The sequence below is a fragment of the Myotis yumanensis genome, unplaced genomic scaffold (assembly GCF_028538775.1).
Source record: "Myotis yumanensis isolate MYYU_CA2020_CCGP unplaced genomic scaffold, mMyoYum1.0.hap1 SCAF_2, whole genome shotgun sequence".
In the NCBI taxonomy this organism is placed as follows: domain Eukaryota; kingdom Metazoa; phylum Chordata; class Mammalia; order Chiroptera; family Vespertilionidae; genus Myotis; species Myotis yumanensis.
This window is the reverse complement of record NW_027223753.1, coordinates 54,035,956-54,062,849: the sequence shown is the minus strand read 5'-3', so window position 1 is coordinate 54,062,849 and position 26,894 is coordinate 54,035,956. Positions and strand designations below refer to the sequence as shown.

The following is a 26,894-nucleotide window of genomic DNA, read 5'->3' as shown; positions in this document are numbered from 1 at the left end:
GGAGGCCATGTGTTCCATTAACATACCCGCAAGGTCCTACTGACACACATTGGTTCTTAGATGACACTTAGATGAATCCTTACTGTGCTAAGCTATTGAAATTTCAGGGTTTATATGAGATAGATGTTAGGATTAATTATGCTATAAATACAGAAATTGGTTCCATAACAAAAACCTTAAATATGGTCTCATCTTAGTGATCACATGGAAAAACTGATGTCAGAGATTGGAAAAATGGCAATCCAAGTTTTATAGTAGCAAGTTACGAAAAAGTGTATTGATTGCACTGCACTCTGGCAAGTTACCCTAAAGAAAAAAGAGCTCAGCAAACTAGCTGGTTTTCAAAGCAAAATAAAAGAGAATGGAGAGTTCAGAAATATAGGTCCTTGCATCTTTGGAAAGCTATCTGCTTTGGTAACCCCAAATAATATAACATAAAGTTTAATAACACTTTGAGAAAAAGACCCAAACCTCTTAGTTGAAAATAATAACTCAGGAGAGAGTTTAAGTATGTGGGATTCCTACCTACTGTCACAGATAGCTTTATAGTAAGTTCTATTAAATTGCTAGAGTGAGAGAGATTGGAAAAAAGTAAGAAAAAAAAAGCAACTCTAAGCACTGCATATGACTCCAAAAAAATTTTTTTTAAATTGGGATAAGATTGCCTTATAAACTTTCATGTTTCAGGTGTGCAACATTATAATTTGATGTCTGTATATACCACATTGTACTCACCACCAAAAATTTAGTTTCCATTTGCCACTATACAATTGATGCCCTTCACCTATTTTGCCCCTTTCTTTCACTCTAGTAACCACCAGTCAGTTGTCTGCCTCCATGAGTTTAATTTTGGTTTTGTTTATTTTGTTTTTGTTTCATGCTCCACATAGAATTAGATTACATGGTATTTGTCTTTTTCCATATGATTGTTTCACTTAGCATAATACCCTCGTGATCCATTCATATTGATACAGATGTCAAGATTTCACTTTTTTATGACTGAATAGTATTTGTGTGTGTGTGTGTATTTCTTTATTCTTTCATCTGTCTGTGGACACATAAGTTGTTTCCATTATCTTGGCTATTGTGAATAATACTACAATAGACATAAGAATGATACAAGTAAAGATTGTAGGAAAAGTATGCCAAGCAAAGGCAACAGCAAAAGCCATAAATTGGGAATAAGCTTCAGGTTTGAGGCTCAAAATAAAGTCTTATGAACCTAGTGTATAGTGAGCAAAGAATGACAAGGTTGGATAAACAGGAAGAGTCTTCTAAGCCAAAGTGACCTAAGTATCAGAACTCAGGTTTACCTGTGGTACTACTTTCCATATCCTATATAATAAAAGGCTAATATGCAAATAGACCGAATGGTGGGACAACCGGAACAACCGAACAACTGGTCTCTATGATATGCACTGACCACCAGGGGGCGTGTGCAGAACATGGTGGGCATTGGCCATAGCAGGATGGTGGAGCAGGTGAGAGGGGGCGCCAGACCAAGGCAGGGCGCCAGTCACTGTCATTGGAGCAAGCCTCTGGTGGTTACTGAAAATTCTTTGCTCCCTTGTGCAGCAGTCCCACCCAGTGCTCGCACCTGCTGCTGGCACCAGCCTTGCTCCCACCCGCTGCCAGTGCCCAGCACTGGTCCCAATCCCTCAGTGCCATCAGCAGGTGTGAGCAGCAGCTGCCAGCCCTGATCACCCTTGAGGGCTTCTCTACTTCCCCCTGCTCCTGAGGGGCGATCAGGGCAGCAGCTGCCACTGGCACCGTTGATGGTGCTGGCCCCGCTCACACCCACTGCTGGCACTGGCCCCAATCGCTCTGCGCCATCAGTGCGTGGGATCGGTGGCAGCATGAGCGGGACTGCCAGCAGACAGGGGACCAGGGCCATGGTGGGAGGGGCCAGGTGGGGGCACAGAGGATGGGCTGAGACCCGCCCCTGTGCCTACCACAGCCTCATGGTCCACAGTTCCTTTCAAGGTGCACGGATTCGTGCACAGGGCCCCTAGTTTATCTATAAATATAATCTTTTCCAGCCATATTCATATAAGAAAAAATATATTCATAACCCCAGAATTCAATATATTTCAAACAAATGATAGGTGGCGAAAGCCTAGAGTCATATTACAAGTTCATCAAAATCAAAATCAGATATAGAAGAGGACTTCTAGAATAGCTTATGAAAATTAAGCTTATGAAAATTATAAAAATCAATTATTTAAAGTTCTTGGAAATGATCCTAAGGACATATAGCAAATAGAGAAATACTTTATTCAAGAAAATATATTAAATTTTGGTAAGAAGAGTGAAAATCTGTGACATTTGAGCCGTTACCTGCTCCTTTGTCCTCATCATCCTTGCTCCAAGTTGAAGAAACAAAAGCTCTACCAAGGACACTCTACTCTGGACCTATCATGCCAAAAAGACAGGGTTCTCTTTCCTCTTGTGCCCAATATAAGACTACAGTTTTACCCTGGTTTCTGGCATTTTTCATTCACCCAGCCCTGTGTTGCAGAAGGCACAGACAGAAGCCTGAGGATCCCTATACCCCCTCTACCTCAGGCATGATAGGGTGGGAATCCTGGGGCTAGATCACCCTCACTGAGTCCAGCTGCTCTTAAAGCAGATTCCACACTGGGAGGGACAAGCAAATAAGACCAGTGGCTACCACTCCTCTTTCCCTGTGCCTGCTCATAGAGCGGGATTGCCACCCCATGAGTAGACCCCTCCCTTTCCCCCTATTCCTGTGCAGGAGAGTGGACCCCTCCCTTCCCCCTACTCCTGTGCAGTGGAGCAGAAGTTCTTTCCAGGAGGAGAGACAGACCCTAAGGATGAAGAGTTCTGCAGCTCTGACTGAAGTGTTTGAGTTTATCTAAAACAGATGGAAGATTCTGTGCCTAAAGGCATTGTTGAGACAAGTGGAGGTTTTGGTGGAGAGCAATTAAGAGGGTGCTCATAGTTTCCTAATATTGGTAGCAATAAGTGAAATGACAGAACAACCAGAAGTTTAACAGAGATACAAGGGGGAGCAACAGCAAAGAGCCCTCCAGGGATCACAGTCAACCTTAAGGGTCCAGAAGTTTGTGCCTATGTGCTAGGTTTTACCCACTTGGGAGCAATTAGAAGAGGAAATGGGACAGATTTAAAAGCATTTCCCATCCACACAGATGTATTAACATAAGTCACAAGCTTCACTGGCACAAGGAGTTTAAGCAAAACCTCTGACCAAACGCTGGCTGAACAACAAGCTATTTTGACCCAAGGTCAACCCCTAACAAAGCCAGGTTTTAGAATAAAATCACACACATTTCTGGCAGTCTAGAAGACTGCATGCTCTCCAACATTGCTCTACTAGTTTCTGGCTTAACATAAGGCAAAAACATAAAATCTGAACTGTGATGGCAACCTCTAAACACACACACACACACACACACACACACACACACACCCCTAAGAGTAAAATGTAAAAACCTTAACTGGTTGAAGGGAATAAAACACAATTTTTGACCAATAAATGTGCCTATGTTTAATGGATATGGGGGTTTTGAACTTGGCTGAAAGATTTAAAAAGGGGATATCTATCTAAAGATTTGTCAATTTTGTTGATCTTTTACAAAAACCAATTTTCATTTTCTCTTTTTCTTATGTTTGCTTTATCATTTTTCTCCTGTTTGTATTGGGTTTAGTTTATCATTTTTTACTAGTTTCCTAAGGGTTGGAAGGTTACACTATCTAAGATCTTTCTTCATTTTGAACATAGGTATTTATAGATGTAAATTTCCTTCTGAGCTCTGCAGTACCTGAATTCCATAATTTCTTTTTGTTTTCATTAATCTTATATTATTTTATACTCATGTATGTATGGGTACCCCATATACCCATTTAGGACTACGTTATTTAATTCCTACATATTTGTGAGTTTCAAAAAAACTTTCTGTTATTGCTTTCAAGTTTAATTGCCTTGTGGTTAAAGGGCATGCTTTTTATTATGTAATCTTCCTCAATTTATTAAATACTGTTTCATAACCTACTATATGGTCTATCCTGGAAAATGTGGGTACTTGAGAAGAGTGTGTATTCTGCTGTTGTGAATGGTCTGTTAAATTTGGTTGTTTCATAATGTTGGTGGCCTTCTATGTTCTTGTAGATCATTTGCTAAATCATTATTTTTCTAGTGCTGAATAATATTCCATTGGAATATATGTACCCAGTTTACTTATCCATTCATCTACTGAGGAACATCTTGGTTACTTTCATGTTTTGATCGTTATGAATGAAGCTGCTGTAAACATCCATGTGTGGGTTTTTGAGGCATAATTTTTAGTTCATTAGGTTAAATACTGAGGAGCGTTGTGGGGAGGAAGAAATTAACCTGTATACTTCTAGGTTCTTTTTCTTGGTTTTTTGTTTTTATTTTATTTTCTGTTTTTTATTTTAGTTTTATTTATTTTTTTCTCCTAGTTTAATAATTAAATCAACATGAGGCATATTAATGAGAAAATAACCAAATTTCATTACACATGTATGTATGGGAACCCCACATACATGAGGGGTTCAGAAGGTAAAATGAGGTATGTATGACACCCTGAGCTAAGGAATATAGTACGAGTCCCAAAACTTCAAAGTGGTGAAGGATAATCTTCAGATCAATATGAAAAACAGGTGTTCAATAATGAGGTGTTTGTTCTGCCATATAGAGATAGGTCATAAAAAGTCATTTCTGGAAATAACTCTTATTAAGGGCCAGGCCCCTAAATTTAAATTTTTCTAGGTAGTTGGGGGTTAAGTGGCAGAAGTTTATCTTGAGCCTGCAGGATCTTAATTGCTTTTAGCTCAAAATAAAGAATATGCCAACATTCTATATCTTGAAGAGGCTGTTGTGAAACCCTTTGGTGCGACTATGTTTAGTTTTATACGAAAGCACCAAACTGTCTTCCCAAGTAGCTGTGACATGTGTATTTCCACCAGCAATGAATGAGTCCCTGTTGCTCCACACCCTCCCCAGCAGTTGCTACTCTCAATGTTTTGGATTTTCTCTATTCTAATAGGTGTGTAGTGGTATCTCTTTGTTGCTTTAATTTGAAATCCCTTATTGACATAGCTGTTGAGCATTTTTTCATATGTTTATCTACCATCCCTATATATTCTCTGGTGGGATGTCTGTTTTCTGCCCATTTTATTAAATAGTTGTTTGCTTCCTAATTGTTAAGTTTTAAGAGTTATTTTTTTAATATTTTGGATAATAGAACTTTAACTGTTATGTCTTTTAGAAATATTTTCTCCAAGTTTGTGACTTACCTTCTCACTCTCTTGACATTGTCTTTCTTCGAAGTTTTTAAATTTAATGAAGTCCTGAAATTAATTCTTTCATATATCATGCCTTTCACTTTGCATCTAAAAAAATCACTGCTATATACAAACTTATCTAATAATTTTTCTCCTAGAAGTTTTATATTTATTTTGAGCACTAATACCCATTTTTTGAGTTGAATTTTGTGAAGGGTATAAAGTATGTGTCTAAATTATTATTTTTTGCATGTAAATGTCCAGTTGGTCCAGTATCATTTGTCAAAAAGACTTATCTTTGCTCCATTGTTTTCCCTTTGTTCTTTTGTTGAATATATTTATGTGGATCAATTTCTAGGTTCTTTATTTTGTTCCATTGCTATTGTCTGTTTTTTCACTAACTATACACTATAAAAAATATTTCTTTGGTATGTGAATTACGTCTACATGAACATATTTTAAAAAATCAGAAAGAATAGTGACTAGATAAGTTGGTAAATAATGACTTTTAAACCAAAATGTAAGTGCAAAGCTGGATTAATATCAGGTTTCAGATTTAAAAAATATATAAAATTATATTTTGTTTCAGGTCAGGTATAAGAGATATTTGAGACTCAAAAGAAATTCAGTTTGAGTATATTACATAAAGAGAAAATTGTAATTATTGTATAAGAAAAGGTTAAGCGAAGCTTATTATCTGAGATAAAGATAGTAAGTGTATTGGTTTATAGTCTATTCTGATGAATTGCAGCACTCTAGACAGAATGCTATTGTTAAATTCTGAGGCAGCATCTGGGAGTGTGAGGAAGCCTTTTGGTTAAACTAGAAATGCCTGCCATTTTCAAGGAAATAAGAATTTATAGAGTTCATAATGGAACTGATAGCTGAACTAATGAAATCTAGATTTTAAAATTTCTTCCTATGTAACAAACAGTTTTCTCTCAGTCCTCACAGCTAATCTTTAAGGTAATCATTTTTGTTCTTCCATCTTATAGGTGAAGAAACTGTGGCTTTGTGAAGTTAAATAACTTGCTTGAAATTACTTTCTGAAATGCTAAGACACGGCATTTTGGAAAATCAACTGATTTTACTCCTGGTTTTATACCCCTAACCACTATCCAATAGTGGCTCTTGCTTTTCACTGGCTCAAAAGCAACAGTGAGGTAGAGGCAAAGCATTATGTCAGTAGACATTAGACTAGCATGTTCTGTGTAGTCAGGGTGGTCCAAGTTGAGCACACAGATTTGACCTCAGGATACCAGGTTAGATGTTTAGATCTTCATACTAAGATCCTGGTGTTGGAGGGGGGTGGGAGATGGGAGACTGAGGCATCATGTTTCTTAGCAGGTTACAGAAATAGCGAAGTTGATAAAATCTTATATAATAAAAACCTAGTATGCAAATTGACCAAACAGTGGAATGTCCAGTCGCTATGACACACACTGACCACCAGGAGGCAGACTCTCAGCTCAGAAGCTGCCCCCTGGTGGTCAGTGCACTCCCACAGGGGGAGCACCGCTCAGCCAGAAGCTGGGCTCATGGCTGGCAAGCACAGTGGCAGTGGCAGGAGCCTCTCCTGTCTCCGCAGCAGTACTAAAGACCCCTCGGGGGATGTCTGCCTACCGGCTTAGGGCTTAGGTGGACATCCTCCAAGGGGTCCTGGACTGCGAGAAGGTGCAGGCCAGGCTGAAGGACACTTCTCCCCAGTGCACGAATGTCATGCACTGGGCCTCTAGTGAAATAATAATATCATCAAGAGACTGATTCATAGTCATTCAAGAACCTGCAAAAACTTTGACCTTCATACTGAGCCAACATTTGCCCAGACAGAAGTTCATTTGGTTTTTCAGTGTTTATGGCTAGGTATTGAATTGGTTTATATATTTTGTTCTAAAATTGTCAGACCAGTAGAACTCAGGATGGAATAGGCAAAGGTAGAGATGGAGGAAAACTATATAAAAGGCAAGCTTAAAAAGGGAAGAAATCATAAAGCTACAATGGACTTCTTTGGGATAATGAAAAAAGGCCACATGTTATATGCTTCCACTTATGATAGTGTCCAGAACACATAAATCTACACAGATGTAAGGTAGATTAGCAGTTGCCTAGGGTTGAAGAAGTTTTAGTGGTTGGGGGTGGAGGGTGACTCTAATAGTTGTAGCATTTTTTTTTTGGTGTATGATGAAAATGTTTTAAATATAGATTATGTGGTGATAGTTGGATAACTCTTAATATAATAGAACCATCACATTGTATAGTTTAATGGTTTAATGATTAATTTTATGGTATCTATAATAATAAAAGCATAATATGCTAATTAGACCAGACAGCTAAACAACCTTCTGGATGTCCTTCTGGACGACCTTCCAGAAGACCGAGGCAAACTGCTGTGGCTACAAGGGCCAAGCCCCTTGCACGGATTTTGTGCATCAGGCCTCGAGTATTAAATATATCTCAATAAAGATCTTGAAAAAAATTATATGTAGACATTTTTAAAGCATGTTGGATGTCAACAATTGGGATATTTATCTGAGATGTTGTCACCAACAGCAACCATATCCTTGCAATTGAAACAATTATTTGTAAGGAACCTCATTTGTTAATGTTCAAGTAACAATATTTTAAATATCTTACATATTAATATACACCTTATAAGTATGTTTACTGCTTTCATGTTAGCCATGTTTTTTTGGTTTTGTTTTGTGTGGTTTTTTTTTTTGAAAGTATAAGATTTTGTGGTTAGCATGGAATTCATTACACTTTTTCCCATGTAGTCTGTAGAGAAGTAGGCTTCTGTACAGAATTTTCATACAATATATCTAATTTTCAGAAATGTATAATGGTGGCATTAAGAGGGGAAATTTCTCTACATCTCTGTAACTTTCTATCCTATTGCGATCAGTCCCCATATAATTCTGTTACATGAGACATGTACAGGTTTTTGTAAACTTTGTATATTATGATGATCTTGGATTGGTATATCTTAGGCCATTTGTACCACACTAGGGGCCTAGTGCATGAATTCATGCACCTTGAAAGGAACTTTGGGCTGGGAGGCTGTGGTAGGCACAGGGGCGGGTCTTGGCACATCCTCTGTGTCCCCGCCCAGCCCCTTCTGCCTTAGCCCCTGGTTCCCTATCTGCCAGCAGCTCCGCTCCCACTATCGCCGCTCCCACACGCTGATGGCACCAGCCCTGCTTGCACCCACTGAAGGTGCGGAGCAATGGGGGCCAACACCAGCATCCAGCATCGGGTGTGAGTGGCAGCTTCTGTCCCAATCTCCCCTCAGGAGCAGGAGGAGGTGGAAAAGCCCTGTGGGGCGATTGGGGTCAGCAGCCGCTGCTTGCACCTGCTAATGGTGCTGAGTGATCGGGGCTGGCACCGTACGCTAGCAGTGGGTGCCAGCAGTGGCTCCAATGCCAGCAGCGGGTGCAAGCGGAGCCAGCGCCAGCAGCAGGTGCAAGTGCCCAGCGGGACTGCGACACGCAGGAGCAAAGAATTTTCAGTAACCACCAGAGGCTTGCACCGATGACAGTGACCGGCACCCCACCTTGGTCTGGCACCCCCGCTCACCTACTCCACCATCCCACCGCAGCCGATGCCCACCATGTTCTACACACACCCTCTGGTGGTCAGCACACATCATAGCGACCTGTTATTCAGTTGTTCCACCATTCAGTCTATTTGCATATTAGCCTTTTATTATATAGGATTATGTGTGTATATGTAATGGGTGGAGTAAAACCTCAGACCCTTTTGTATTGTTACTAAGAAAACCTCAAAGGAAGAAAATAGCCATTGTGTCACAATAATTTCAATGATATTTATGTGCCTAACAAATCAGGGAAAACTCTGCATGGCAGAAGTTGATGTCACATTGTTTTGTTTATATTTACTTCTTTCCCTCCTATTCTTTTTTGCTTCACCTGAACTCAAACCTGCCTCAAAGCCTGTTTACCACACAAAGCCATCTGCTTGTGCTAAGATGTCAGGCAGTTTCGCTGAAGAGAGCAACTGCTTCAACCCATTTGTGAACATTCAGATCATTCCTACACTGATATTTAAATAGTCTTAGATCACTTGTTTCTTCACAGATGGCTTATAAATCTGTAATACGTTTAGAAGAACCGAATAAGTTCTGTTGACCAGAAATGGGTCTAGCTTCTGTGTTCCTGTGAGTTCTAAAAGTTTCATGTGACAGTTAAAACTATCTGTTGGGGCAGTTGAAAATAAATCGATTACAATGTGGCCCAGTGTTTTGCTCTTAAATAGGGAATTTTATATGCTGTAAAAATATGAGGATAATTTTTTTAGCAAACATTTATTTTTCATAGGGTAAACTATATTTGAAAAAGTCGTTATACTGCATTGAATCGTGCAGATCATGGAATTAATGGCTATACCTCAAAAACAATCTGGTATAATTAAGAAAAAGTATGCAAACGTGTTATTTTCCTCAGTTTTCCCCATATCATTATTAGTAATCATGTAAATGGGAAATAATATTTTTAAAGATAAAGAATTTAAATATGACATATTAATGAAATGGTAGCTTGTGTCTGAATATAAAAACTATGAACTTCATAAATAGTAATACATAGAATATTTAACCTAGTTCACTAAATCTTATTTTCCCCCAATATTTCCTGTCTCAACAAATGGCATCACTGTTCTTTGAGACAAAATGCTAGGAGCATTCACCCTTGATTGTATTTTTTTTGTGGGTTGACTTTTTTTTGGTGGTCTCTGTGATTTAATTTATCAGCAGCTCTATTGGATTTGCCTATTAAAAATATACCAAATCTTTCTTTCTCTATGCTTGAAATCTCATAATAAAATACCAACTTTTTTCAGTTGCCTACAATACTCCAGATAATATGCCTTACCTCTCAAAACCACCTGTATGTATCTTATTCACTGGGTTCCAACAAAAATGGCTTTCTCTTTGTATCCCAAACAGGCCAAATGTACTCCTACCTAGTGTCCTTACCGTAACTTCTCATTTCTCTTGGAAAATTCTTTCTCCCCAATTTTCCCACTGCTTATTCCTTCTTGTGTTTCATATTTGAGATTCAATTGAATTTTCTATTAAAAATCTTTCTTGTATACTCAGTAAAATTACTAGACTCATTGTCATTTTACCCTATTCATTTTCATCAGAGCCCTCATTCCTGTATGATATATTTTTTGTTTATGAGTTTGTTATCTGCTTTCTGCCACTAGAAGTTTCATGAGGTCTGGGATCACACGTGTTATAGTGCCTCATCTTCTGTTTCTACAAAAGTACTTTACACATAGCAAATGCTCGGTGTTACATATACATTTTTCACATATATTATATTTATCTGATTGCTGTGTTTAGCAAAGAAAAGGTTTTTCTATTAAAGAGAGCTGGCTAATATCCACAGAAACAAAATAATTCTCAAACAATTAAAAATTAAACTAAAAATTTAGAGGAAAAATTAAGAAATGGAGGGAGTTTGAATCAGAAATTTTATAGTTGTAATTACTGAATTTCAATTGAATTTCCAAGCTACTAAAACATAAATGGATGGATGGAAAGATGGATACATAGATGAATTAATAGATAGATAAATCAAAATGACTCTAGGAAGCTAGAAGCTATTAAATTCCTCATTGAGACCATATGTAATTTTAAGTAGCTGCCATTGGGGAAAATTGGTGTCTATTACATTACTAAAACACTGAAATTGAGATTTGAGATCTAAGATTCAATAAATGCTCACAGAGTCTTAGACATACTAGGTATATTATCCAAAAAGAAATTAAAAGAAGAATTATTAACATATCAGGATGAATTACAATTGAAATAAGATAGAAATTAATAATTTAGGAATGAGAAAACCAGAAAAATGAACTCTAATATGATTACAAGTAGCAATTAAAAATTCTAAATATCTACTTTAGACATCTTCATATAAATGAAATTGTGCAGTATTTGTCTTTCTGTGATTTACTTATTGCACTTAGCATAATGTCCTGAAGGCTCATGTTATTTGTTGCATATTGCAGAATTCCTTCTTTTTAAAAGCTAAATATATTCCATTGTATGTATATGCTACGTTTTCTTTAGTCATTCTGAGTTAGACATTTTAAGGCACTAAGACAGCAACCTATCAAAAGATTATTTTACGCCCCTTTATTATTTACTAAATTAAACAGAATTGCACCATTTTGTGTTTAAGTACACTCTTTTCAGCCCTCTGTTTAAGAAACAGAAACAAAAAGCTTCTGAGAATTATTTGGTTTCTGTGGGTATTAGCCATCTCTCTTTAATAGAAAAATGTTTGCTAAACACAGCAATCAGATAAACATAATACATGTGAAAAATATATATGTAACACTGAGCATTTGCTATGTGTAAGGTACTTTTACAGAAACAGAAGGTGAGGCACGATGATAGGCATGATCCCAGTCCAGTTTTCCCAACGCCATTTATCGAAGAGACGCCATTGTATGCTCTTGCTACCTTTGTCAAATATTAATTGACCATATAATTGTGGGTTTATTTATGGCCTCTCAGTTCTACTCCATTGATCTATATGCCTGGCCTTATGCCAGCACAAGGATGTTTTGATTACAATGGCCTTTTAGTATAGTTTCATATATGATATTGTGATGCATCTTACTTTGTTGTTCTTTCTCAAGATTGATAAGGGTACTCAGGATCTTTTTTGGTTCTATATAAATTTTTGGAATATTTTCTGTAGATCTGTGAAATACACCATTGGTATTTTTAAAAGGAATTGCATTGAATCTATAGATTGCTTTGTATAGTTTGGACATTTTTAGTGATGTTAATTCTTCCAACCTATGAACACAGTATATGCTTCCACTTATTTGTATCTTCCTCAACTTCTTTCTTTGATGCCCTGTAGTTTTCTGAGTACAGTTCTTTTACCACCTTGGTTAAATTTATTCCTAGATACCTCATTTTTTGTTATTGTAATAGTAAATGGGATTGTTTTTTCAGTTTCTCTTTCTGATGATTCATTATTGGTGTATAAACATGCCACCAATTTCTGAGTATTAATTTTATATCCTGCTACTTTGCTGAATTCATTTATTAGATCTAGCAGGTTTTTATGGAGTCTTTAGCGTTTTCTATCATGTCATGTACGAATAATGACAGTTTTACTTCCTCCTTTCCTATTTGGATGCCTTTTATTTTTTCTTCTTGTCTGACTACTGTGGCTAGGACTTCCAGTACTATGTTGAATAAGAGTGGTGAAAGCAGACATCCTTGTCTTGTTTCTTGACCTTAAGAGAAACACTTTTAGTTTTTGCCCATTGAGTATGATGTTGGATGTAGGTTTTTCATATGTGGCCTTTGTTAAGTGAGGTATGATCCTATTTCCATTTTGCTGAGAGTTTTTATCATAAATGGGTGCTGGATTTTATCATATGCTTTTTCTGCATTTATTGATATGATCATGTGATTTTTAATCTTTTATTTTTGTTTATGTGATTATCACATTTATTGATTTGTAAATATTGTACCAACCTTGTATCTCCAGAATAAATCCCACTTGATCATAGTGTATAATCTTTTTAGTATATTCTTGATCTGGTTTGTTAATATTTTGATGAGGATTTTAACATCAATGTTCATCAGGTATATAGGCCTATAAATTATTTTTTTTGTAGTGTCTTTATCTGGTTTTGGAGTTAGGATAATGCAGGCCTCATAAAAAGAGCTTGGAAGTCTACCCTTCTCTTGAATTTTTTTGGAATAGTTTGAGGATAGGTGTTCTTTGAATGTTTGGTAAAATTTGCCTGTGAAGCTATCTGGTCCAGGACATTTGTTTGCTGGGAATTTTTTGTTTACTGCTTATATTTCATTAGTTGTTATTGATCTAATAGAGGCTTGATGCATGAAATTCGTGCAGGGGGCTCGGCCCTCACAGTCATGGCAGCTTGCCTCAGCTCTCCCAGCCCCAGTGGCTTGCCTCGGCCCTCGCAGCCCTGGCTTTGTCCGAAAAGTTGTCTGGAAGGACATCCAGAAAAATGTCCGGAAGGATGTCCAGAAGGACATCCAGAAGGTCATTCAGCTGTCTGGTCTAATTAGTATATTATGCTTTTATTATTATAGATTCAGGTGTTCTGCTTCTTCCTGAGTCAGTTTTGGAAGATTGTATGTTTCTAGGAATTTGTCCACCTCACCCAGGTTGATCAATATGTTGGCATATAGTTGTTCATGGTATTTTCTTGCAATCCTTTGTATTTCTGTGGATTCAGTTGTTACTTCTCCTATTTCATTTCTTATTTTGTTTATTTGAGTCCTCTCTCTTTTTTTCTTGATGAGTCTGGTTGAAGTTCATCAATCTTGTTTATCTTTTTAGAGAACCAGCTCTCGGTTTCATTGATATTTTGTATTACTTTATTAATCTCTACATCATATATTTTCACTCTGATCTTTATTCCCTTCCTTCTACTTACTCTGGGCTTTGTTTCTTGTTCTCTTTCAAGTTCTTTTAGGTGTAGGGTTATATTTTTTATTTAAAATTTTTCTTCTTGATATAGGCCTTCTTGATATGAACTTCCCTCTATTGATTTTTTTTTATAGAGAGCGAGAGGAAGGGAGACAGATGGGGGCAGGGGAGAGAAGAGTCAGGAGAGAGAAAGAGAGACATTGATTTGTTGTTCCACTTATTTATGCATTCCTTAGTTGCTTCCTGATGTGCCCTGACTGGGGATTGAACCCCACAATATTGGCATCTGGGGACAACACTCTAACCAACTGAGCTCCCTGGTCAGGGCTGACAAGGACTCTTGATGCCATAGGAAAGGTGAAGCAAAAGGTCTATAGGAAAAATAAGCAGATCAAAGATGTCAGAGAGGGGAAAGGGAAAAAGAATAAGTGAATGTGATGAGGAAAGAAGTACATATCAGTTATTTCAAATTGTTCATCCCTCTGCTATACCTCAGTCTTATAGTAGCACTCTGGACTTCTTTATAAAACACAGCCTTTGAAAAAAAGTAATATATTTAAAAGTATAATGTGTATTTTAAAAATTATAGTTTTGAGTGTAAATATCTGTATCCAATTAATAGTTGAGTTTTTAAACTGAATACCAAAAATACAGAATACTATGCTAGCTTAGTAGAGGATATAAAGATATATAAGACATATTCTCTTTTCTCCAAAAGCTAAAATTTGCCCTGAGAGTTGAAATAGGCTGCTGTAGCACAAGCTAATTCTCTATAAATGAATTAGTTGGTTTGATCTCACTGCTGTAAGACAGTGTATCCAAATTGTCCAGTCATAGAACAAATCAACACCAGTCAAGCCTTTGGATGACTGCAGCTCTGGTTGGTATCTTGACTGAAACATTATTGGAAAACTCTGAGTTACAACCACCCTCCAAAGTTACACTTTAATTTTTAACCCCAAGGAACTGCGAAATAATAAATATTTCTTTTCTTGTTTTAAAGCCTTTGTGCTTTAGAGTAATTTGTTAAGTAGCAATACGTAACTAATATACCAGCTTTTAATAATAATTATTTATAATCTTCATAGTATTCAGTGACAAAGCTGAATAACTATTAAAAATATAATACATTTTTTATAGTAATTCAGACATTTTAAATAACTGAAATAATCTATACAATATTTATTTCATTTCTTTTATTTACAAATGTAACATTGAGTCTGTATGTGTATATGTAAAAATGTGCATTTCTGTATGTGTTTATGTGAAAATGTGAATGGACTTCAAATCTAATAGGATTTTTTATATCATTCTATATTTCAATGTAATGAAACTCTAATTTACAGAAGAGCAGCCACACTGCTGCTAGGCAGAATATTATTAAAAATGTATATCAACCCAAAATCGATTGAAGGATCTGATATATTTATAGTCTGAATTGAGGGAGCCCCCTCCCAAGATTGGCTACACCATGGGCTATGTGACATGTTTTGTGTGTTTATTAATTGAATTTATTGGGGTGACTAGTTAATATAATTATATAGGTTTCAGGTGTACAATTCTAAAATATACATCATCTGTATATTGTAGTGTCTGTTCTCCACCCCAAGTCAAGTGTCCTTCCATCACCATTCACCCCTCCCTTTACCTTCTTCTACTGTCCCTACCCACTTTTCCTTCTGTTGTCTGCATCTATGAGTTTTGTTTTTTGTGTTGTTTTTCTTAATCTCTTCACTTTAAAACACCTATTTCTCAAGTCTCTTGTTAATAGCAAACAGTACCACATACAATAACTCATGGTTAAGTGATAGACTACCTCCCGAGCCCCTCTCTATTGCCATGGTGGTAGAATAGTATGTCAGACCACACTTGATCTCTAAAGACTCCAGATGAAATTTATGGCATAAGGAAGTGCAGAGTTTATAGCAATTCCATCCCCTTCAGGGTAGTCAATGTCTAGGCACTCACATTATTCAACAACACACTAGTGTGCTACTGCACATCAGGTGGGGACATGTACTCAGTACTTCAGAAGACAAGGTACTCCTTTTGTATTTGTCTGTTCAGGCTTCCATATCCAAATACCTCAGACTGAGTGGCTTAAACAACAGATTTATTTTCTCACAGTTCTGGAGACTGGGAATCTGAGATCAGAGTGCCAGCATGGATGGTTTCTATTGAGACCTCTCTTTCTGGCTTGTAGATGACAAGATCTTGCTGTGTGCTCACATGGTCTTTTTTTTTTAGTATGTGTGCATGGAAAGACTGAATAAGTGAACTCTCTGGTGTCTCTTTCCTTTGTATAAGGAAACTAATTCTCTTAGATGAGGACCATTTTATTTTTCTGCTTTTTCGTTTGTTACATGTCCTCAGTTTTTTGTTTCTCTGTTTCTTTTTCCCTATCTTCAGAATTGTTCAAACATTTTTCATAGTCCATTTTAATTTATTTGTTGGATTGTTAGTTGAATCTATTTGGGTTATCTTTATTTTCTTTAGGAATTATAATATAAATCTTTTTACTACTGTAACACTCAAATAAAATACAGGAAGGAAGAGCTTAAGTGGCCTATATGATTGTGTGGTTTCTGTGTTTTATGTGAAGTGATATCCTTTGTGAAAAAATTTTTATTCACATGATATGTTTCAGATTATATGTGGTATTGCAATGTTGTGTTAAAATACTCTGGATTATTTTATGAGTGTTGATATTTTTGTTTTAACAGGCTATTAAAATTTACTTTTGTTCATTCATTTATTTTTATATATTTTTTTAATTCAGCAAAATGTTAGCCAGATGTTCGCATCCAATCCAGCAAATTGTCTACTTCTTTAAGCTTCAATTTCTTTATGTGAAAATGGAGATAACAGTTATTTATACTTACCTCATAAGGTTATTGAGAGGACTAAATGAGCTCCTAAACCCCTAGAATTTTTTTTAAGTGATAATAGCAGAACAACAAAGATGTCTTTTTTGTTAGTGAGATAAATTTTGGACTATGCCTAAGGATGGGGCTAGTTGCTAAGAGATCGAAGATATGATTAGAAGGTTGGAACTTTAGTCTCACCCCTGACCTCTGGGGAGGAGAGAGGGGTTAGAGATTGAGTTTAGTTTGCCAATATCTATTGATTTAGTCAATTATGACTATGTAATGAAGCCTCCATAAAAACCCAAAGGGCTCAGAGAGTTTCAAAGTTGGTGAACACGTGGAGATTTTAGGAAGAATAGTATACTTACAGAGAGCATGGAAGTTCCACACTCTTTCCTCATACCATGCCCTATGTATGTGTGTGTGTGTGTGTGTGTGTGTATATGTATATATATATATATATATATATATACATATATATATACACACACATATATATATACACACATATATATATACTAATAAAAGACAAAGATGCTAATTGACCATACCTTCACTATACCCTAAGCCACACCCACCAGCCAATCAGAGCGACTATATGCAAATTAACCCAACCAAGATGGCGGCTGGCAGCCACGGAGCTGGAGCAAGCAGGAGGCTTGGTTGCCCAAGCGATGGAGGAAGCCAAGCTTCCTGCCTGCCCTGAGCCAGCTGTGGCCTCTGCTCATGGCAACAAAGTTTCAATTATAGAAGACAAATAAATCCCAGATACCTGCTTCCAACCAGTCTCCACTGGGAGCTTGGGTGGCTAGGGGCCTTGGCCAGCCTGCAAATAGCCATCAGCCACTCACCCAGGCTGGCCACACCCTCATGGGGTGAGGGTCCCCGCTGTGGGGCTGAGCCATCCTGAAAACGGCCCTCAGCCCCTCACCCAGACTGGCCAGGCACCCCAGCAGGACCCCCCACTCTGAAGGGGCTGTGGCCAGCCTGAAAACAGCCATCAGCCACTCACCCAGGCTGGTCAGGCACTCCAGTGGGGACCCCCACACTGAAGGGGCTGTGGCCAGCCTTAAAATGGCCCTCAGCCCCTCACCCAGGCTGGCCAGGCACCCCAGTGGGGACCCTCACACTGAAGCGGCTGTGGCCAGCCTGCAAACAGCCATCAGCCACTCACCCAGGCTGGCCAGGTATTCCCATATAATAAAAGGATAATATGAAAATTGACCCTTACAGCAGAATGACTGGGAATGACTGGTCACTATGACACACACTGACCACCAGGGGGCAGATGCTCGATGCAAGAGCTGCCCCCTGGTGGTCAGTGTGCTCCCACAGGGGGAGCTCTGCTCAGCCACAAGCCAGGCTGACGGCTGCCAAGTACAGCGGTGGTGGTGGGAGCCTCTCCCGCCTCCACAGCAGTGCTAAGGATGTCCTACAGTCAGACATCCCCCAAGGGGTCCTAGACTGTGAGAGGGCACAAGCCAGGCTAAGCCCCGCCCCCCACACACCAAGTGCACGTATTTTGTGCACCAGGCTTCTAATATATATATATATTTCTTTATAATAAACCAGAAATATAATAACTAAAATGTTTGAGTTTTGTGAGCCACTCTAACAAATTAATTGAACCCAAGAAGGGGGTCAATAGAACTGCCAATCTATAGATGATTGATGATCATAACCTGGACTTGCAATTGGCACCTAAAGCAGGGTGCACAGTCTTGTAGGACTGAATCCCTTAACCTGTAGTGTCTGACCATATCTCCAAGTTGATATTGTCAGAATTGAGTTGAATTCTAAGACACCCAGCTGGATTCAGAGCACTGCATGCTTTTGTGGGAAAACCATCCCACCCTACACAAATTGTATTTGGTGACCAAAACCTTTAGTAACTTATTACTATTGTATTTTCTATACTTGATCTTTTACTCTTAGCAAGCTTTTCCATGCCAAAGTTCACATTTAAAATCAAATTACACTAAACAGTGCTATTTCTAGATAATTGCTCCAGACCACACCCTATTTATTATAGATCTGAAACTCTGGCTTTGTTCCTCTGTGTCTCTAGTGATTTGCTTTGGGCCCAAACTCTTTTTAACATGCTTTTATTGATTTTAGAGAGAGAGAAAGGGAGAGGGGGGGAGAGATAAAAACATCAGTGATCATCGATTGGCTGCCTCCTGCACACCTCTACTAGGGATCGAGCCCATAACCCAAGCATGTGCCCTGACCAGGGGCCAGTGACCTCTTGGTTCATGAGTCGATGCTCAACCACTGAGCCACACCAGTCTGGCTTGGGCCCAAACTCTTAACACTTATTTGTGGATACTTTAGCTTTATATCCTTTTTTACTTGCTAAGACTTGGTTCTCTATTTAGCTCTAAACACTGCTTCTTTTTCTAATGTTGACATTCCTGTGGCCTCTATTGAAAATCTTACCTGTTCTCTTTTTTCCCACTTCCTGCCCAGACCACAGGCCCTGCCATTCTTCATGGCAACCTTAACTTTCATAAAACCTCCACCATCAGATTTTATATATAAAGATTTTACAAGAATCTTCTATTAGAAAAGATAAAATACTTATAGAGTATAATTAGCAAGATGTAATTTTAATAGAGTCGAACGTGAAAACATCTGTTCCTAAGATTCATCAATAGAACTTTTTAACCAGTATTTTCCACTAAATTCATCAGTAGGCTTGTCAGAAAATATTACATTAGTTAGGTTTGCTATGCTACAGATAGACCCAGAAATTTTTATTGACTCACACATAATTGCCATTTATTTCTGGTTTCCATAGAGTGTGAGTTAGATAATCCTTATCAGTGAGTAGTTTTTCAAGCAATGATTCAGGGAGCCAGGGTCCTCCCACCTTGTGTAACTACCATCTTTGAGGACCTTATCTCTGTGCGGAGGATCAGAAGAATAAAGAAGGAGGAGGCACATCTGTTTCTAAATATCCGTGGACCAGAAATGATATATATTACTTCTGCCACCCTCTATTGGAGGGCGCTTGGTCTCATGGTCACAATAATAGCAAAGGAAGCTGAGAAATTTGTTCCCTTTGTGTGTCCCATGAAGAAAAAAACAACATTATTGGCAGCTATTAGTCTCTATCAGAGTTAAGAAAAACAAGGTAAAACAGATAGAGAGTTCTTTGCAAATATGAGATAACTATATGTAAAAATAATATGTATGATTAAGTATAAGATATTGCTATTGAGTCAGTGCAAGTTAAATAATCGAAAAAGATAATTCAGAAAACACAGGAATCAGTGCATTTCTGTGTTAAAACGTTTCAACAGTGATTTTCTTTCTAAAATCACTATTGACTCACAAATTGAAAAGGAACATTAGTTTGGAAAAATACTTCTTAATATAAATAAATAATAGGTTCATGTGAATTTTATTAATGTATCTTTCAAGACAATTGAGACAGAAAATAAGCTGTGGTTAACACTTATATCATGCATTATATTTGTCTGCTTCCTGATGTAGGTCAGGAGTCTGAAGGTGAAACTGAGGATGAAGAATTGCATGCCAGTTTTAGGATATCCGTATTCAAACTCCCCATACATTCTTCAGATTCATTGAAGTCTGCAGTATTGAAAAAGAAAGAACAAGCTTCTTTTCCTACATCTAGACAGCCACTTTCTACTACTCAGCAAAAACCAGTCATTACCAAACCACAGCTGCTGTTGGAGAAGAATGCAAGAAGAGAGTTTTTTACGATACACAGAACCGGTATAAAGCTCAAAACACTTTATGATATTGATGAATATCATTTAGAAAAGAAGCAGGAAAGCCACCAGAAAAATGGAATAGCTATCACCAAGGCAAAAACCGCCCAAGAAAAAGTCAGCTTAAATGTTCAAGAAATGTTACAGAGGAAAAAACGGGCAGTACGAAAGCAAATGGCTGAAAGTAGCAGGGCAATTCAGGATGGTTTGTCCCAACTCTGGCAGGTCAGATCCAACTACCTGGAAAAAGTTAGAGAGAGGAGAGCTTTGTTTCTAGAAGAAAAAAACCAAAAAGCTAGAGACCGTTTATTAATTCAAAACTTAAATAATGAGCTCATTATTTGGGACAGAAGTGTAAATAAAATGAGGCTATTGAAGAAGAACAATGATCTCTTAAAAGAGAAACATCTGATAGTTCAGGAAAAACGAGAAACAGAAAGACTTCAAAAAGATTTACGTAAATACATGAAGGAACTTAGGTAGGTACAGTTTTGATATAAGTGTTTAAATAAATTTAATGTGAATACTGCATACTAAATGTTGAGATCTAACAAACAGTACTTTATAACATGATATATTCTACTTTGGAAAGCAGAAACAACCAAAAATGACAAGTATGTCCTAATATATTACCAAAGATGAGACAATAAAACAACTTTATCCTCAGATTTTGTGGTATATCAAAATACAAATCAGTATTAGAAGAACATAATCAGCTTAGTTTACCACAGCAAATTGAATGTCTGGCCATCATTAATTTGTAGAGGATGCAGAGTTAAGAGCTTCCTAATGTATCTTAACTGAATTATCTTCTCTTATAAACTCCTTCAAAGATATTACCTTTGAAAGCACACAAGAATAAGACAATACAGTGTTGTCCTGAAAGGTATTATTGAGTTTTATTTATGAACATTTTCAAATAAAGTTGGAGTATCAACATGTAGAAAGGAGCTGAGACTCAAAAACGTTGTCTGTTTAGAGACTTCAATTTTCAATTCTTTTTCATTTTCTTTCCGGTTCAAATACTTGACATAAAAGCATTCTGACAAATCTCAATAACTAGTGAAGTCATTACTGAGACAGTATCTCCCTATTCTTGCTGTTGAGTGAGGGAACATGAAAGAAGAAAGGGGAACCATAAATCTCTAGTTTAGAAAATTTACAAAATACCCACAGGGACATTTAAGAATGAATTAAAAAGAGACTTTGAAATTAAAAAACCTTATGTACCAGGTACAATAGTTCTCCAAAATATTCTTGTCCATACTTTGAAAAAGTTATGACACTGCTCAGGGCAGCAGGGTGTCTACTGTGAAGTTGAGTATCAACCAGCAAGAATTTGTGGCAGATAAGGCAGTTATCCAATTACATCATCTCTGCTTGTTCTTATTTTGGTCATCAATTGACCTACTCCACTACCCTCTTCATTAACTGTGGTCTTATCTTGATTTATAAAGCTTTCCTTCATCCAACTTCTATAATTACAGTTCACTTCCAAATTCATAAGAACAACCCTCTCAATTTCTTAACCTAAATACTCTTGAACCCCCAAAACCTTTAAACTCATTTCCAAAGACATAACAAAACCCCTCTCATCACTTGGAACTGCTTTATCTCTTAAATTTGAAACTCTTGCATACTTATTGATGCCTAAGATCTTTTATTTTTTTAACTCTTCCTTTACTTTCACCACATATATTCCTCAAAGACAGGCCTTTCATATTTTTATTAAGCTTGAGTCCAAGTATTTTATAGGATTTTTATGGTATTGTAAAATGGAATTAATTTCATAATTTTATTTTCCAATTATTTGATCCTGGTATACTATCTAATTATAATCAATCATTGTGTTTCTCTTCAATTATTTTAAATAGTTGGGTTTTTTAAAAAACATTTTTTCCACAGTTTATAATTATTATCTGTAGGATGGCTATTTCAATACATTTTTTAGACTTAATTACAGGTGCAAAGTCACTTTTGCCATGACTTTTGCTCAGCTACATGTCCAGACAAGACTATTATCCAAGCCCCAGACACAATAGTTATAGCTGATTTTCAATGAGTGGTCATTAAATTCTAGGAATTCCTCTAAAGATTTTCAATGTATTAAGTCATTTACTTCTTACTAAATCCATTGAGATGAATTGTCCCTTCTTAAAGATGAAGAAAATGGTGCAGACAGAACTTAAAATAACTTTTCAGAAACCGCACAATCAATAAGTTGTAGATCTGGGATTCTAACCCAAGCAGAATGGCTTCACTTCCTGTACTCTTAACCATAAGCCATTGCTTCTCTCTGTGTAACTCTCTTCTCATCGCCACATGGATAGCCAGGCTTTTTAAACCCAATTTTACAAAAAACAGAACCCTAATCTTCTTATCTAGTTGTTCTATATTTTCTGTCCTGATGAATGCCACTGTTATCTACCCAGTAAAAGCAATGATTAAATTTCAGGCACTCCTCTAAGGATTTTAAATGTGTTAATTCATTTAGTCCTTTACTGAATTCTGAGTTGGATTATTCCCCTTTGAAGATGAAGAAAATGAGGCAGAGGGAATGTGAAGAACTTGTCCAAAGCCACTTGGTAATTAATTTTTAGACTTTATAGACTTAGGCTTCTTTTTCACTTCCCAAGTCTAGATTTTGAGTACCCTTAAACATACATAAAGAACACGATGATCTATATAAGTCTGTTTTTCTGGGTTTATCTGCTCTACTGTTCCTACCAGAACTGTCTGACCCTTACAAATAGAGTGCTGCCACTTCTCTGGGATGCCAAGCTGTGCTACCCTCTGTGCTTTTATTTTAGCACTGAGGCCTGTCTTATCTTTCCTCTGGCAGTTTTCACCATGTTTCACTGTCTTCTTGCATAGTGCTTTCATTTTATTTATATACTAGAGACCTGTTGCACGAAAAGATTCGTGCAATAGGCCTTCCCTTCCCCTGGCTGCCAGCACCGGTTTTCCTCCAGCACCCGGCACCCAGGCCTTCGGAGCCGCCTTCAGCGCTTTGCTGCTCCGCTTCGCACCTATGTATGCAAATTAACCGCCATCTTTGTTGGCAGTTAATTTGCATATCTCGCTGATTAGCCAATGGGAGATGTGGCGAAGGTACAATCAATTACCCTGTTTGTCTATTATTAGATTAGATTTAAAAACCTTTATTTTTCTTCACTTTTTATAAGCTTCTCATAGTTATATCATGTTATATGTATCTTTATATTTATAGAATTTAGGGAATATGACAAACATTATAATACACTAGAGGCCCGATGCATGAAATTCATGCACAGGGTGGGGTCCCCTCAACCCACCTTGGACTCTCTCCAATCTGGGATCCCTCTCACAATCCTGGACCACTGGTTCCTAATCACTCACCTGCCTGGCTGCCTGGTTGCCCCTAACTGCCTCCCCCCCCACCCCTTGCTGGCCTGATCACCCCTCATTGCCTCTGCATGCCGGCCTGATTACCTCTAACTGTTCCCCCTGCTGGCCTGGTCGCCCCCACCTGCCCCTCTGCTGGCCTAGTCACCCCTCACTGATCCTCTACCAGCCTAATCACCCACAACTTCCCCCCCCTGCTGGCCTGGTCGTAGGCAGCCATCTTGTGAGGGTTAAGTTGCATATTACCTCTTTATAATATAGGATAACTCTTAAATGAATGAGGAGAGGTGAATGAGTTAATCTAAGGTCCATGACATTTCCAGGTTTGACAGTGTAACCTGCTTCATCTTTCTCTAACTTATACTCTGTATTAGTCTGCTAGGGCTACTATAACAAAATACTACAGACTGTGTGGTTTAAACAGAAGTTTATTTTTTTACAATTTTAGAGGCAGGAAGTCCAAGATCAATGTGTTTACAGGTTTGGTTACTCCTCAGACCTCTCTCCTTGGCTTGTGTCCTCACATGGCCTTTGTCCTGTGTGTGCACATCCTTGGTGTCTCTTCATCTTCTCATATTGGATTAGAGCTCACCCATATGGCCTAATTTAAATTTAATTACCTCTTAAAGGACCTATTCTACAAATACAGTTGCATTCTAAGGTACTGGGAGTTAGGACTTCAACGTATGGATATGGAGGGGACACAGTTCAGTTAATAACAGAGTCCTATACAATGGAATACTATTCTGATATAAAAAAGAAGGAGCTCTTATTTTTTGTGGTATCATGGATGGAAAGCATTATGCTAGGTGAAATAAGCCAGTCAGAGAAAGAAGTACCATATAATTTTACTTATATGTGGAATCTAATGAACAAAATGAACTAACAAACAAAATAGAAACAGACTGAGAGAGAAAAGGCTGACAGATATCAGAGTGAAGAAGGTTGCGGGTCTGGGTGAAACAAGTGAATGGAGTAAGCTAAAGAAAACAAAAAAACAAAAACAACAACAACAACAAAACCAGACTCCTGGAAGTTTAGATTTAGTGAGGCTTGAGCAAAAGTTCTGCAAATCATGTCATAATCTGGTTTAGATGCCTCTTTAGGAATCTAAGCCATAGTTTGTATGGATTTTGTTATAGCCAATAGAACTATTAAAAATGATAGCCTAAAATAAATCTTAGTGAATGTTATAATAAAATTCTATGCAATAAGTGAAGTTCTGTCTTTTTTCCTATTTGTATATGTCTATTTTTAATATATGTAATTATCATTAAATATCTGACTAAATGTTATGATTTTAGTAATTTAGAAGTACCTCACTCCATAATCTTTACTTTTCTCTCTTAGGGCTAGAGAAAACTGTAAAAGACACTCTGAAGAAAAATTTGTTTATGATATGATTGCCTTTCAGAAAGCTTGTGAAAGATTACAAGAGGCTAAAGCAAAAATTGAAAGTGTGAAAGCAAAGGTGATTGTTAAAACTCCCAGAGAATGACAGAATGAACCAATACCAGAGCATATCCAATGGTCTTTTTGAAATATAGCCATTATTTTCAATTAAAGGACTTTAAAATAATACTATGAAAGAAGAAATACAAGATGGATTTGTATATAAATCTTCTTAAAAATATAAAGAGCAATTAAAATGTTTCTCTTACAAATCATAATTTAACTTAAATCAAGTTGACTTGGCACCTCAAATGTTCCATATATATCCAGATGTCCAAGGAACAATTAAAACTGATTTCCTTTATAGCAGGAAATATTGCAAAAGGTGTTGCTTATATTGTTTCATATCCTAGTATAACAAAGCTATGTTCAGTTCTTCTGGCACTCTTACCCTAGTTATTTCTGTCCTAACTGCTGGCTTTTAATAAGACACTGTGTACTTTGATTAATTTCATTACCATGCTTTCATATATTTAATTATATTTTTTCATTTTATAAAAACAATATCTGAATTTTTTTCAAAATAAAGTTTTCACCACTGTATCAGTGACTCATGTTTTTATGAAAATTCAGGAAATTTAAAATTTATGAGAAGTTAAACATTCCTATTAACTTTCTTAGATATCATAAAATTTTGTATATGTATTTTTAGGTGTTTTCCTTTGCACATATGGGATGACAAGAGAGTGGGAGAGGACACATATAATTATACTAGAGGCCCAGTGCATGCAATTAGTGCACTGGGAGAGGGTGGGTGGGGGGGTCCCCTCAGACCAGCCTGTGCCCTCTCGCAGTCCGGAGGCCCTTGGGGGATGTCCGCCTGCTGGCTTAGGCCCACTTCTGTGGAACGGGCGTAAGCCAGCAGTCAGACATCCCTCTCACAGTCCAGGACCCTTCTCTCCTTACCGCCCACCACCCACCTGCTCACTGATCCTTACTGCTCAGCTCCCTGCCCTTTAGCACTGCTGAAGAGGTGGAAGAAGCTCCTGCCACTGCCATTGTGCTCTCCAGCCATGAGCCCAGCTTCTGGCTGAGCAGTGCTTCCTCTGTGGGAGCGCACTGACCACCAGAGGGCAGCTCCTGCATTGAGTGTCTGCCCCCTGGTGGTCAGTGCACATCATAATGACTGGTTGTTTTGGTTGTTTTGCTGTAATGGTTGCTTAGGCTTTTATCATATAGACTAGAGACCTGGTGCATGAAAATTTATGCACTGGAAAGGGGGTGGGGGGTTCCTCAGCCAGCTTGCCTCCTCTCACAGTCCGGGAGCCCTCAGGGACAGGAGGCGATCTGGCGATCAGGGGAAGGTGACACCCCCATCACACTTCTGCTGCTGCCACTGCTGGCAGCGCAAGCCTCAGCCTTCCCTGGTTACCTGAGCCTTCGGTGGCTCTGGATGGCTGGGGAGCTGCCATCTGAGGCTTGCCTGCACCTCAGGCTGGCCCTGGGTGGCTGGGGGACTGACGAGACTGGGGGACTCCAGAAGCAGGCACGCAGCAAGGCCCTGGCGGGGCTGAGGGGACTGGGCACCGCCATGTTTTGTCTGTGAGTGCCACCATCTTTGAGGGCTGGGAAGTCAATTAGCATATTCCCTGCTTATTGGCTGTGGGAGCCACCATCTTTGTGACAGTGTGAGGGTCAATTAGGATATTCCCTCTTTATTAGATAGGATAATTGTGATCATAAAGTATACTGAAATGGTATATACTAGT

At 37.9% G+C, this 26,894-nt stretch overlaps 1 protein-coding gene across 1 annotated transcript in view; it reads left to right on the top strand.

The window, feature by feature from the left end:
- LRRIQ3 (leucine rich repeats and IQ motif containing 3) overlaps nucleotides 1-25,616 on the top strand; it is a 96,684-nt gene extending 71,068 nt beyond the window's left edge. Inside the window, exons 7-8 of the mRNA XM_070403378.1 lie at nucleotides 20,108-20,828; nucleotides 25,084-25,616. Coding sequence (XP_070259479.1) covers nucleotides 20,108-20,828; nucleotides 25,084-25,231 — 869 coding nt within the window. The 3' untranslated portion in view covers nucleotides 25,232-25,616. The remainder of the gene's footprint in view (nucleotides 1-20,107; nucleotides 20,829-25,083) is intronic.
- Nucleotides 25,617-26,894: the final 1,278 nt, after the last annotated feature.